The sequence below is a fragment of the Zootoca vivipara genome, chromosome 13 (assembly GCF_963506605.1).
Source record: "Zootoca vivipara chromosome 13, rZooViv1.1, whole genome shotgun sequence".
Classification (NCBI taxonomy): Eukaryota; Metazoa; Chordata; class Lepidosauria; order Squamata; family Lacertidae; genus Zootoca; species Zootoca vivipara.
The window spans coordinates 9,970,023-9,984,364 of NC_083288.1; the positions used below are offsets into that span (position 1 = coordinate 9,970,023).

At 49.6% G+C, this 14,342-nt stretch overlaps 1 protein-coding gene across 1 annotated transcript in view; it reads left to right on the plus strand.

Moving 5' to 3' along the window:
- The first annotated feature begins 2,522 nt into the window (after positions 1–2,522).
- The window catches only part of LOC118095304 (membrane primary amine oxidase), a 28,492-nt gene continuing 16,672 nt past the window's right edge, over positions 2,523–14,342 (plus strand). Inside the window, exon 1 of the mRNA XM_060282274.1 lies at positions 2,523–5,484. Within this exon, the coding sequence (XP_060138257.1) occupies positions 3,912–5,484 (1,573 nt within the window). The 5' untranslated portion in view covers positions 2,523–3,911. The remainder of the gene's footprint in view (positions 5,485–14,342) is intronic.

Genomic DNA, 14,342 nt, shown 5'->3' on the forward strand with positions numbered 1-14,342 from the left:
AAACAAATTATTGTTATTATTATTATTATTATTATTATTATTATTATTATTATTATTATTGGTAGCGTGTGATATGGCTCCATAACTGGAAAAATCCTTGTCCTTTTCTGTTTCCTTTTAACACTGGAGGCACGTAGAGATTATTATCATTATTATTAGAAATAATTTAGCATGTTGTAGTGGAGGGAGCAGTGACGGCCCTCCATCAGGCGACAGATGCCAAAGCAGGCTAGGGAGCGTTCACACAAAGCTCTCCTGGTTCCAAGTACTCATGTTCAGCAGTGCTATTGGAGCAGGACTTCTGGGGCAGAAATCCCGGGTCCCCAAAGGACCATCCAAAGAGCACCTCCAGTGCAGTAATGTAAATTCTTAAGTTATGAGTCTGCCAGATGAGTCTGAACAGATGTGATTATATCGTAGGATTTGGCTGCAGAGAACGAATGTTCACGGTGTGTTCTCGGTAGAGGCTGGAAGCGTGTAAAATATGTGTAACAGCTGCTTTTCTATATAAGGTGGTGCTTATATGACCATTATGGAGTTGCACAGCAGTTTCCAGGAAGTCTGTAAACTATAATACCCACCCAATGATAGGGGCAAAGAATATTGAGAATCTACTAGCGGTCTAAGCCAGAAGACACAAAGATATGAAAGAACCTGTTATCCCTTACAGTTCCTAGAGGAAACAGGGATGCGGATGGCGCTGTGGTCTAAACCACTGAGCCTCTTGGGCTTGCCGATCGGAAGTTCGGTGGTTCGAATCCACACGATGGTGTGAGCTCCCATTGCTCTGTCCCAGCTTCTGCCAACCTAGCAGTTCGAAAGCACGCCAGTGCAAGTAGATAAATAGGTAACTGCTGCAGAGGGAAGGTAAACGGTGTTTCTGTGTGCTCTGGTTTCTGTCATGGTGTCCCGTTGCACCAGAAGTGGTTTAGTCCTGCTGGCCACATGACCTGGAAACCTGTTTGTGGACAAACGCCAGCTCCCTCGGCCTTAAAGCGAGATGAGTGCCACAGCCCCATAGTTGCCTTTGACTGGACTTAACCGTCCAGGGGTCCTTTATTTACCTTTACCTAGAGGAAACAGTTCAGATGTTTCATAAATGGATTTTACAGCCCCTCTTAGACAATGACACTTCTCTCTCAGAGATCTTAGGTAGAAGCCCTGTATTTGCTTGCAAACAGTCCCCCAACTAAAATAAGTTACTCACCAGCATCAACAGGCTATATAACCAGAGATAATGGGCATTGGGACTGGGCCTTGCAGACCCAGATGCCAACTCTGTCCCCATGCCTACCCTAGCAGCACTATTACAGGGTCTAATACAATCCACAGCATCAGCAGTTCATTCAGCTGCTTACAACTTCCAACATGATTGATGCCTTCTGCCAGCAGGGCCCTCCTGCAGTCTACATAGGGTAAACAGGCCAGTCTCTTTACAAGAGAGTAGATGGACGCAAATCAGACAGAAATTGTAGTATTGGGCAGGCGGTAGGCGAACATTTAAACCTTCAAGGACACTTTGTAAGTGATCTTAAGAGTGGCTGTCCCTGGAGCGAAGGATCTTCAGAGGGAGAGTGAAATATGAAACAGGTGAATGCATCAAAAGGTTCAATGTAGAGGGTCAGCAAGAGGCTGATGGCCCCAGGTTTCAACTTGCCTTGCAGAGATGCTCATCCAGATTGAATTGGATTGAATTGAGACGATCCTGGCCAGGATCCGAACTTAAAAATGGAAAGAGTGATGCCGGTGGTCAACAAAAGAGGTTTAAAGACTCTCTCAAGGCAAATATTAAAAAATGAAGTATAAACACTGACAACTGGGAAACACTGGCCTGCGAGCACCCCAATTGGAGAACAGCCTTTGCCAAAGGTGTCATGGGCTTTGAAGAACTCGGGATGAAAGGGAGAAATGTGCTAAAAGGAAGGCACCTTGGCAAACCCTCACCTTGATCAACTCCTGCCCAGAAACCTATGTCCCCACTGCGAGAGGACATATAGATCCAGTTTGGCCTCCACAGTCACTTCACTGTTAAGACCGTGTTTATGGAAAACAATCTTACTCTGCTAAGAGTGATCACCAAAGGAATTAATTAAAAAAAAATTATGAACCGCCACTGTTAGTTATGTAATTATCACGGTCTCCTTTCTGACCTCGCTGTTTATAGCCACCACCATATGAAACTCAGATTAACACTTCATGCATCTCTGATGAAGTGGGCAGAGGTCCACAAACTCGTAAAGGTAAAGGGACCCCGGACCATTAGGTCCAGTCGTGACAGACTCTGGGGTTGCGGCGCTCATCTCGTGTTATTGGCCGAGGGAGCCGGCGTATAGCTTCCAGGTCATGTGGCCAGCATGACTAAGCCGCTTCTGGCGAACCAGAGCAGCACACGGAAACACCATTTACCTTCCCGCTGTAGCGGTACCTATATATCTACTTGCACTTTGACGTGCTTTTGAACTCCTGCTAGGTTGGCAGGAGCTGGGACCGAGCAACGGGAGCTCACCCCATCGCGGGGATTCGAACCGCTGACCTTATGATCGGCAAGCCCTAGGCTCTGTGGTTTAACCCACAGCGCCACCCGCGTCCCTACTCCACAAACACTTACGCCATCCTAAATGGTGGTTGTTTCAGGTGCCACACGACTCCTGGTTGTTACAATTGCCTGACTGCACCACTTAACAGAATTTACTGAAGAGGAGTGGCAGCGGTCAAGGATGGAACAGGGGCACCTGGGGCCATCTGGTGCGGATGACGGTCGGCCTCTGGAAGGAGACAGAAAGGGCACATTCACTGCAGGAGCAAGGTTTCAGGAAACCAGCCTTGGGAACAGGCTGGAAGCGGGCATGGAAATTCCCACACAGAGCTTCTCCTGGCTGGGCGTGTTTATGTTTTTCTTTCCTCAGCCGGTCCAGGCACAGAGAGGGACACAAACTGTTGGAAGCCTCTTTGCTGTTGCAGCTTCAAATTCCAGTTTAGGGGCCCTTAGGGCGCCCTCTTTTTCCCCCCTAGAAATGTTGGTGAAAGAAGTGGTCATGATGATGCTTTCTGCTCACTCCTTTTCTTCTTTTGTAAAGCAGGACATCCTTTCTCCTCGTGATTTGATGTGGAATGCAGAGACGGAGAGGGAGCTTGCATTCCTCACATACGTGTTCGCTTGGCAGAAATATACCCTTTTTTAATGCAACATTTTTTTAATTCAAGCCTGGTGTATATTATAGCATCTTGCAAGGGGATCAAGGGCATGCTTTATTATTGTGCTAGTGTTTGTGACGGTGTTTCTGTTTTTTTAAACCTCAGTTTTATATTTGCATTAGCGGGGTTTTTAGGCTGCCGTCCTAAACCCACTCACTTGGGGGAATAAGGCCTATTAAACGTTCCGGGACTCTTTCGTAAGCTTGCTCTCGGGTCGTGCCATTACCTGCCTTGGATCTTGTAAACGAGAGGCAGGATATCGGTGTTTCGATGAGCAAACACACTTGCACTTTGAACATTAAGAGGCTACATTGGGGAGGAAGAGGGGGCCAGCTGCTTAGTGTACAAAACATGGCGAACCTACCAGACCTGCAAGTATCTGATGACCCTGGCTTTGCAGACTCCCCAGGAAGCTGGCTGGACTCGACGAGCAGCCAGGAGTGAGTGGCGTGCGATTTGTCTTAGTGAGTCACCGTCTGCTGCAAATCCCTGGGATACCTCTGCCTCTGGATGAGCATCTCTGCAAGGCAAGTTGAAACCTGGGGCCATCTGCCTCTTGCTGACCCTCTGCAAGCCCCTCCCTCTCTCTCTCTGCCTCACCTCTGTCTCCACTCTCTGTTAATCCAGCTGGTCAGAGTTCAAAGGAGCTGCTTGGAGCTGCGACCGCCACTGCTAGGCTCAATCGTTGCTTTTCAGCTTCCACGGCTGCTGCGGAGATGAATGGCAAAGCTCTTCTCTCTGTGCTCCTCCTGGCCTTGGTTGTGATTTTTGCCTTGGTTTGCGTCTTGTTGACCAGAGGCGGAAAAACCACCCGGTGCGGTTACCAGACGCGGAGCTTCCCGGAGCATCTTCACGGCGACTGGAGCCAGGTGTTTGCAGATCTGTCACAGGAGGAAATGGCCCGTGTGGCGCGGTACCTGAAGTCCAACCTTGGGGCAACTTTGGAAGATGCTTCGCAGGCAAGACCCTCTGACAACTGCATTTATTCCATTGACTTGCAGTTGCCACCCAAAGCGGAGTCCCTCGCGTTCCTGGATCACGGAGGAATCCGCCCTCCTAGGCAGGCGCTGGCTGTGGTGTATTTTGGAAACCAGCCCGCTCCGAATGTCACTGAGTATGTGGTGGGACCTCTCCCAGAGCCGACCTATCACCAGGATGTGACGGTGCAGAAATATGGAGGGCAGCTGCCTTATTATCGCAGGCCCCCGCTGGACGCCGAATACAAGCAGATGGCACGCTTTCTGCATGGGGTGGCGTTCCCCACAGCTCCGAGTTTCATGCAGCAGGTCTTGGACTATGACGGGACCAACCTGGCCGCAATGACCACCTCTCCGCGGGGACTGAAGTCTGGAGATCGCTCAACTTGGCTCGTCCTGTTCCAGAACGTCACTGGCTACTTCTTACACCCAGTTGGGCTGGAGGTGCTGCTGGATCACAGCAGCTCGGACCTCTCCCTCTGGGCTGTGAAGAAAGTGTTTTACGGCGGCCAGTATTTCCGGGACTTGGCAGAGCTGGAGAGAGAATTTGCCGAGGGGCATCTGCAAGTGGAGAAGGTGCAGAGGGTCCCGGCTGAAGGGGGTTTTGCTTCGTTGAAGCCTAATGTTTCCTCCGCTGGGCCGGCGGGCCCTGTGAGTTACGAGCCTCACGGGCTACGTTACAGCGTGAGGGGCAACCAAGTCCTTTCCTCCTTCTGGAGTTTTGCCTTCAGGATGGACGTGAGCAGGGGACCGTGTCTCTTTGACATCCGGTTCAAAGGCCAAAGGGTTGCCTATGAGCTCAGTGTGCAGGACACCATGTCGGTCTACGGGTCCAACAGCCCTGGGGGGATGTCAATCCGCTACATGGACGGGAGCTTTGGCATTGGCAGGCTCACCTTCCCCCTGGTTCGAGGCGTCGACTGCCCTTATTCTGCAACCTACCTTGACATTCACTCTCTAGCTCAAGCGGAAAGGCCCCTGGTCACCCGCGACGCCCTGTGTGTATTTGAGCAGGACCTGGGTGCTCCGCTCCGGCGCCATTACTCCCACCTTCGTCCCATCTACTACGGGGGGCTGCCTGCCACCGCACTGGTCTTCCGCTCGGTGTCGAGCATAGGCAACTACGACTACATCTGGGATTTTGTCTTCCACCCCAATGGGGCCATTGAAAGCAAAGTCCGAGCCTCGGGTTATATCAGTTCCTCTTTCCTCTATGGCAACGGGCTAGATTACGGGAACCGGGTTGGGGACCACACTCTGGGGAACATCCACACCCACTTCGTCGGCTACAAGGTGGACCTGGATGTTGGTGGTAAGTGTGTGTATTTTTTCACCTTCACACAGCTGCAGCAGTCGACGGGGCTTGCTTTCTGTGTCTTGCTGCAATGTCCCGTTCTTGCTGTGGGATAGTTCTTGGTCTGTGATGGAGGCTCGAATGGATCACCCTGGGGGGATAGCTCCGCTGGTAGAGCATGAGACTCTTAATCTCAGAGTTGTGGGTTCGAGGCCCACATTGGGCAAAAGATTCCTGTATTGAGGGGGTTGGACTAGGTGTCCCTTGGGGTCCCTTCCAACTCTACGGTTCTGTGTGTGTGCCGTTTGCACCTAGTGGGAGAAGACCAAGAATGCTACTCAAAAGCAGAGCACTGACCAGGCAATTCAGCCTCCCTCTCTTACTTTTAAATATTAGTTTTCCTTGTGCTTGCCTGCCAGCGGACTCCTTTTCCAACAAATGCACCAGTGGGTACTCTGAACCATGGTGAAATAATGTCTCTGTCCCTTGCAGTGAATCTGCCAGGAGTGGGGATGCAGGGCGGAGGGGAGAGTCATCGGTATATTTTCCTGTTCTGCCAAGATACTGGCTTGAGTATATACTAGAAAGATTGTCCAAAGTCCTCACCCCACCCCAACTCTCAACTTTCAGAGGTGGCCTCTTGGTGTTTATTTTGCGAGGCTAAGATAATAGACCCGGTGGCCTGTGCTACTGAACTATCAGCTGTGCTGCAGATCAGTTGCCAGGGGCACAGCCCTCCTGTCTTCTGAAGCAGGCTTCCTTATCACCTCTCCCGTATGGGTGAAGGACCTGAACACTGCAGGTTTTGTTGCTTTGTAGGCAGTGCCACCTAGTGGCTAGTGAGCAAGGCTTCCTGTTGCAGATTTACAAATGAATGGACTCCTTTTGAGGAAGGAGATACACTTCTGAGTGGCCTTGATGACTTGCATCGGCCTCCTCAGAAGTAAGCCCTAGTGGGGCTAAGGCAGGGGTCCCCAAACTAAGGCCCGGGGCCAGATGCGGCCCAATCGCCTTCTCAATCCGGAGCCCGCGGACATTCTGGGAATCAGCATGTTTTTACATGAGTAGAATGTGTCATTTTATTTAAAATTCATCTCTGGGTTATTTGTGGGGCCTGCCTGGTGTTTTTACATGAGTAGAATGTGTCCTTTTATTTTAAATGTATCTCTGGGTTATTTGTGGGGCATAGGAATTCGTTCATTTATAGATAGATAGATAGATAGATAGATAGATAGATAGATAGATAGATAGATAGATAGATAGTCCGCCCCCCCCCCCACAAGGTCTGAGGGACAGTAGACTGGCCCCCTGCTGAAAAAGTTTGCTGACCCCTGGGTTTGGGTCCCATACAAATGTAGTCCTCCCTGCCTGTGCCCCTTGCTCACTTGCACTTGCCCCAAGGTCATGCGTTGGCCTGGGAAGAGTCAGTGTTTTAGAAATCCCTGGTAGTGATGGGGCAGGGAAAGGCTTCAGCCGAAAACCAGAAGGCAGGAATAGGATGGCAGTGGTGTTTTTCCTGAGTGGCTGCTTGCGGCTGCCTGGAGCTCCCTCTTTTCAGCTTGCCCTGCTGGGCCACTGTTCTCAGCACCTCCGGGAATGAAGAGCACTGGGCTCGGGGCCATAAGTGCCACGGAATGAGTGAGCTGGGGCTGGAAGTAGGCAAGCAGAAAGAGGTTGAGGCGGAGAGGGAGGGGGTTTGTGTTGTGGGTACCACTGAGTAGGTGGGGAGTGAAAAGCAGAGAGGATCTGAGACAAATGAATAAACGTTTTATGCCAAACACACCTTACAGGGGAAAGCATCATGTTATTGTATCAGAAAACCTTTTCGCATTACTACCGGTTAGGAGAAAAGCGATTTTTGCTTTAGTGAACATCTTATGTGAACACTGCAGCAGAGATGCCGATGTGGTTCGTACCTGGAAAAGGCAGGCCAAAAGCTGATTATTGAGGTGGCGAGGGTAGGCCCTAGGTTTGCCTGGCAGCGTGTCTGCAAAGCAGAAGCGGAAAGCATGGGGACTTTGTGAAAAGTCAAGCAAAGCTCAGCTGAACGGTAAAGGATTGTGGGGAACATGCAGTGATCGTTCCAAATGAATTCAGAATGAGCTATAGACTTGAGATAAAGACCATAGGAGTCCAATGATGCAGTGAGCAGGATATCCTGTACTTAAAGGATAAACAGATTCCTTTCCAGCTTTTCCTGGAAAATTTCCAGCAATGGACATTCAACCATCTCCACAATCAACTTGTTTTCAGTGCAGAAGCATTCGTAAGAATGAAGGTGTTTCCCCACCCCAAGTGTTCAACTTAAGCCTAATTTCCAGTACTTCATAACATTATATTTTAACTTGTCCATATAGTAGAAGGCAGTTCAGTTGATCTGGTCCCCCTCCTCGCCCCCATTTTTCCTGCGGTACTTTTGCAGAATGTGTGTGAAGCAGCCAGGATCCGCACTGTGTGAAGCCGCTCTGCAAAGGTATCTAGGGATTTGGAATTTAGCAGTGCCAGACAGCAGATGTCGCCCAGCCCCATTTTTCATTTCCATCCCAGGTAGGTGAGACGCTGGAAGTGCAGATCCAGTATCTGGAATCAGTTCAGTGGTACCTCTGGTTAAGAACTTGATTCGTTCTGGAGATCCGTTCTTAACCTGAAACTGTTCTTAACCTGAAGCGCCACTTTAGCTCATGGGGGCTCCTGCTGCCGCCGTGCTGCCGGAGCACAATTTCTGTTCCCATCCTGAAGCAAAGTTCTTAACCCGAGGTACTATTTCTGGGTTTGTAACCTGAAGCGTTTGTAACCTGAGGTACCACTGTAATGGCCAAGAAACAAACTCAATCCTGATAGGTGCTGTAGCTAGATACAGGCTCAGGGATAACAGTTTTCAGCCTGTTCTAGATGTGGTTGCCATCCCCCTGAAGCTGAGATCACACCCTCCAACATTTCTCCGATAAAAACAGGGCATTCTGTTCTGCGTCAGGAAGCGCCTCCTGCCTTTGATCTTGGCGCACACATGCACGTCGTATGCGCACCTACATTGGTCTCTTTGGGCCAGTTACAACCTCTCCACCGAGGCTACCTCACAGGGTTGTTGTAAAGAAAAGAAATGTGTGAGGGAAGGGAATATGTGCAGCGCCTTCCACAGATGAATGGTATGGGGAAAAAAGTTAACTATACGATGCCTTGAAAAAGGCAGGAAGAATAATGATAATAAAAACAAACAAACCTGGGAATGATCAGGAACATACCAGAGAGTAAATCCTATTGAACTTAGTGTGACTTAGTTCTGAATAAAAATAATTAGGATTGAAGTGTAAGGCTGTAGTTTACACCTTACCTGGGAGTAAGCTCCACAGAATACAATGAGGCTTACTCCTGAGCAGACAGTGTAAGGCTCCTACAATAAAGGAATAAATACTCCCTGTGTTTTCTAAGAAATGGCTGGCTGCCGAAGCATTGCAATTGCAGAATTCAAAGCTGCTTGTTGACGTTTTCCTTCAGAGTTATAGGAAGGGCTTCGTATGTCACCGTTTCCTTCATTTAGCTCAGGGATTTTATTTTCAGTATGCATTTTGCATCTACACAAACACCACCTTAAATTGTTCTCTGAGATGCAGAGGCGAGGGGAAAAGGAAAACCAGGACATTCCAGGATCAAATCAAAAGTTAGGACGGATTCTGTAATTCCAGGGCTGTCCCTGGAAAATCAGGACACTTGGAGTGTCTGTATTGGTGACCCCATAGATGTGGATCATGGATGAACATCGTCCAGCCGCTAATACCTTCCACCACCAATATTTTCCAACCCGCTATGGGCTCGCCGGACATTGCAGATCAATGGGTAGGTCCACTCATAGACCTCAACCAGGTTGGGGCAGGGGAGTGTTTTTACGATGTTTTGAGCTCAAAAAGGCCTCGCATTGCAGCTTGGAGCATCGTGAGGCTCTTTGACTGCAGTCTCCCAGCCAGCTGCCCCTCCTCAAAGGCGGCATGTTGACATCTAGGCCCCACCACGCAGGGGCTAGACTCTGGAGGATATATTGTTTTGTCCAGGGCAGGGGCGGTTGGAAGGGGGAACCTTGTAACATATTGCTCTCGGAATGAGCTACGGTTCCCAAATGGCAGCTTTCCTGCTGGTTGTTTCCTGGAAAGCTGCCCTGAGGACAAAAAGCCCCGAGAGGTGCTGAGGGCCCCTTGCTCAGGAAATAACAGGCTACGTCAATTCTAAGGGGAAACCTTTGAGCTTTCACTGGCTGGGTACACCCACACCAAATGCGCTCCTGAAGCATCTGGGAAACCAGGGCCGGCCCAGTCATTAGGCGGTATGAGGACACGCCTCAGGCGGCAGAGGTCCGTGAGGCGGCTTCCTCGCATGCACTGGCATCGGTGCTGATTTTGGGCGAGATCTCGTGCAATCTCTCTCCCATGACAGCACCCTTTATCCTTCTGCTGGCCTGGTGTTTTTTTCTAACTTTTCACCCTTTAAATAGTTGACCTCCACTCAACCCACCCCGGCAAGATTTCAACTGCTTTGAAATCTTCCTTTCCCAGCATGAGGTGGGCCTGCTGCGCTTTGAGAAACGGAAGGCCAAGAGCCTCTTCAAAAAAACAAAAGAAAAAAAACTAGTCCTTCAGTCTGTTGGATCCTTGCCTTAGTCATCTTTCTATGTTTTGCAGTTCATTCCCCTTTTTCTTATGGGATTCATCATCTAGAGCTGGCTTTAACTATGATCACAGATCTCTGAATCGTTTCCAGTTTTGTTCGCTGGCTCCTTATATTGTGGTGCCTCAAATCTGAACATAATAGCTATTACTTAGCTGAAGTGTTCAGAAATCAAGGGTGGCTGTACCTCCCCCATCCTCAAATTCCCAATTTCTAACTGTCTTTTTTCGTGTTTATGTATTTTTTTAAAATTATTTTCCCCCCCAAAGGTTCCTTTCTTGGACCTATTGTTAGACTTTGATGTCTTTAGCTCACGCTTGAACTGAATGAGGCCTGTCTTCCATCTCAGGGCTGACAGCCAAATGTGGCTCTCAGGACCTCTTTATTCAGTGCTTACATAAAGGTAAAGGGACCCCTGACCGTTAGGGTCCTGTCGCGGACGACTCTTTGGCTGCGGCGCTCATCTCGCTTTACTGGCTGAGGGAGCCGGCGTGGCAAACCAGAGCAGCGCACAGAAACGCCGTTTACCTTCCCGCTGTAGCGGTACCTATTTATCTACTTGCACTTTGACATGCTTTTGAACTGCTAGGTTGGCAGGAGCAGGGACCGAACAACGGAAGCTCACCACGTCGCGGGGATTCGAACTGCCGACCTTCTGATCGGCAAGCCGTAGGCTCTGTGGTTTAACCCACAGCACCACACCCTCCAACATTTAAGGAAGGGCTCCTGCTTTTTCCATTCAAACTGTTTCCTGCATCAGCTTTAATTTATGCCTTGATCCAAGCTGCAGATCTAGGCTCCTGAACATGTTTTTAACTGATGATATATTTCAACAATGAAAACCAGCATGGCTGACTCACTTAAACCAGCTGCCAGTAATTCAGGTTATCTCCTGGTCAGCGCACCACAGGTCCAGCTTGACCTCCTGCAGTTTTTCTTCCACTGGTCCCCAGAGTCTGAAGAAGCCGAAAACAGTCTCCTCTACCTCCGAGTCTGGACTTCCAAAATAGACTGCTTTCCCAAGCTCCAACTGCTGCTGTGAATTCCCCTCCTGCTCACTAGCATAACACATGCACATTCAACTGCCTAACAGTGTCCATGTTCACCCAGGAGAGATTGTAGCTGCAGAGATAAGAAAATACAGTGATGCCTCTAGTTGTGGACATGATCCGTTCCGGGGTGCCATTTGCACCCCGAAAAGTCCGCAACTAAAGCAGCGCTTCTGTGCAAGCACAGAGCATGATAGAGCGCTTCTGCGCATGTGCGAAGCGCACAGAATGCTTCACATGCGCAAAGCGCGCAGAACGCTTCTGAGCGCACGGCGAAACCCGGAAGTATACACTTCTGGGTTTGCCGCGTTCACAAGCCAAAAAGACGCAATATGAACCTAACGCAACACGAGGTATGACTGTAAGAGTCATTCCGTTGTCTGGAGAGGTCACTTCCTGGCTCGCATGGAGAAACCATTTTCAACCGGGTGTTGTGCCAATTTTGCGCCCCTAACAATTTTGCACCTGGGGCAACCGCCCCTGTGCCCCACCCCACACACACCACGTCACTGCCCTCGCCCCTTAACCTTTCCACTTTCTCCAGCTTTTTATACACACCTAGACACAGAAAGCATCCCAACTCTGCAAGTAACTGCAAAACTCCCAGTGCTCCATTCAGGGCAGGACTTTGGAGCAGAAGTCCAGATCCCCACTTGACAGAATGAGTTTGGCTTGCCACATTCTGAAGCCGTATGTATTACCATCTCAAGAGGAGGGTTCCTGGAAGAGAGCCAGTGTGGTGTAGTGGTTAAGAGCGGAAGACTCCTAATCTGGGGAACCGGGTTCACGTCTCCGCTCCTCCACATGCAGCTGCTGGGTGACCTTGGGCTAGTCACACTTCTCTGAAGTCTCTCAGCCCCACCCACCTCACAGGATGTCTGTTGTGGGGGAGGAGGGGAAAGGAGATTGTTAGCCACTTTGAGACTCCTTCGGGTAGTGATAAAGCGGGATATCAAATCCAAACTCTTCTTCTTCTTCTTCTTCTTCTGGAAGACCATTGCATCCAGAATCTGAAATTGCCTTACATGCAGCACTAAGAACTTCCCAGTCCCAGCCTAAAAGGTGTTCATCCGTCTTGCTGACCTCCTTAGGCACCCTGCATCTTGGCTTCTGGGTTTACTTCTTCAACCCATAGCAGTTGCTGACTAGCACATCCGTCATCCACATCCCCCCCCCCAGGCTTATCTCAAGCTTTTCCGCAAAGGGCAGCTGCAGTTCGGTTGAACTTTCTTGGTGTGCTGCACGGCATGGCTTCCTGTCACCTGGTAATGTGTTGTTCTGATTTTGTTAGGAGTGCTACTGCTATTTTCTGGAAATAGTTCAAAGGAAGCACCCATCTCCACCATGCAAGTAAAGCCCAGGGCCCACAGCTTACCCAGACGACTGTGTTATTTGGGGTGCATGCAGAAATATGTCATTGATGTAATAAGAGTGCATTTGGCATCAATTTCTACAGGGTTGTCCCATTCCCTCCAATGAAAATAGTGGTGTCCCATTCCATAATAATAATTTTACTATTTATACTCCACACATCTGACTGGGTTGCCCCAGCCACTCTAGGCAGTTCCCAACATATAAAGGTAAAGGGGCCCCTGACCATCAGGTCCAGTCGTGTCCGACTCTGGGGTTGCGGCGCTCATCTCGCTCTATAGGCCGAGGGAGCCGGCGTTTGTCCGCAGACAGCTTCCGGGTCATGTGGTCAGCATGACAAAGCTGCTTCTGGTGAACCAGAGCAGCGCACGGAAACGCCGTTTACCTTCCCGCCGGAGCGGTCCCTATTTATCTACTTGCACTTTGATGTGCTTTCAAACTGCTAGGTGGACAGGAGCTGGGACCGAGCAACAGGAGTTCACCCCGTCGCAGGGATTCGAACCGCCGACCTTCTGATCAGCAAGCCCTAGACTCTGTGGTTTAACCCACAGCGCCACCTGGGTCCCTCCCAACATATATAAAAGCATAATAAAACATTAAACATTTTGTTTTTTGTTTTTTTTTAAAAAACCCTATATAGGATTGCCTTCTGACAGCTCAGGGGTAGGAGAATTCCATACCCTCCAACATTTCTCCAATGAAATTGGGGAGATCCTAAGGAAAAGTGGGACATTCCAGGATCAGATCAGAAACCAGGATGGCTTCTCTAAATCAGGGACGTCCCTGGAAAATAGGGACATTTGGAAGGTCTGCTGTCCACACCCAATCCAACTGTATCGGTTCTGATATGCTTCTCCAATGTTCGCACATTATTGCATCCCTACATTAACTTTCCCCATTCTGTTGTCCATGTTCCTGCCATTCTCATTTCCCCCTCTTTATGAGCTACTTTTGCTATGACGCCATGCCAACCTATTTTCATTTGCGCACTTTTGTTAACAATCATGCTTATTTGCAGACCTCCCCCCCCCCTCAGGAATAGGAGTATACAGCACCAACAGGAAACGTGGGCTTTGTAAAAAGGGACAAGCTTCTCCCCCTTCTTTTCCCCTAAGTGTAAGTTAGTTGTAAAGGTAAAAAAGGTAAAGGACCCCTGGACAGTTAAGTGCAGTCAAAGGCGACTATGGGGTTGTGGCGCTCATCTCGCTTTCAGGACGAGGGAGCCGGTGTTTGTCCACAGACAGCTTTCCGGGTCATTTGGCCAGCATGACTAAACCACTTCTGGCACAACGGGACACCGTGATGCAAACCAGAGCGCACGGAAATGCCGTTTACCTTCCCACCACAGCGGTACCTATTTTATCTACTTGCACTGGCATGCATATGACCTGCTAGGTTGGCAGGCGCTGGGACAGAGCAACGGGGGCTCACCCTGTTGCAGGGGTTCGAACTGCCGACCTTCTGATCAGCAAGCCCAAGAGGCTCGGTGGTTTAGACCACAGCGCCACCCGTGTCCTAGCTGTGTTGTGACACAATACCGCTATGCTTTCATTTTTACACCTATGTAAGTTTTGATGTTCAGGCTGAGACCGCTGTGCTAATCTATCCCTTAAGATAAAAGGTAAAAGGACCCCTGACCATTAGGCCCAGTCTTGACCGACTCTGGGGTTGCGTGCTCATCTCGCATTATTGGCCGAGGGAGCCGGCGTATAGCTTCCAGGTCATGTGGCCAGCATGACAAAGCTGCTTCTGGCAAACCAGAGCAGCACATGGAAACGCCATTTACCTTCCCACTGTAGC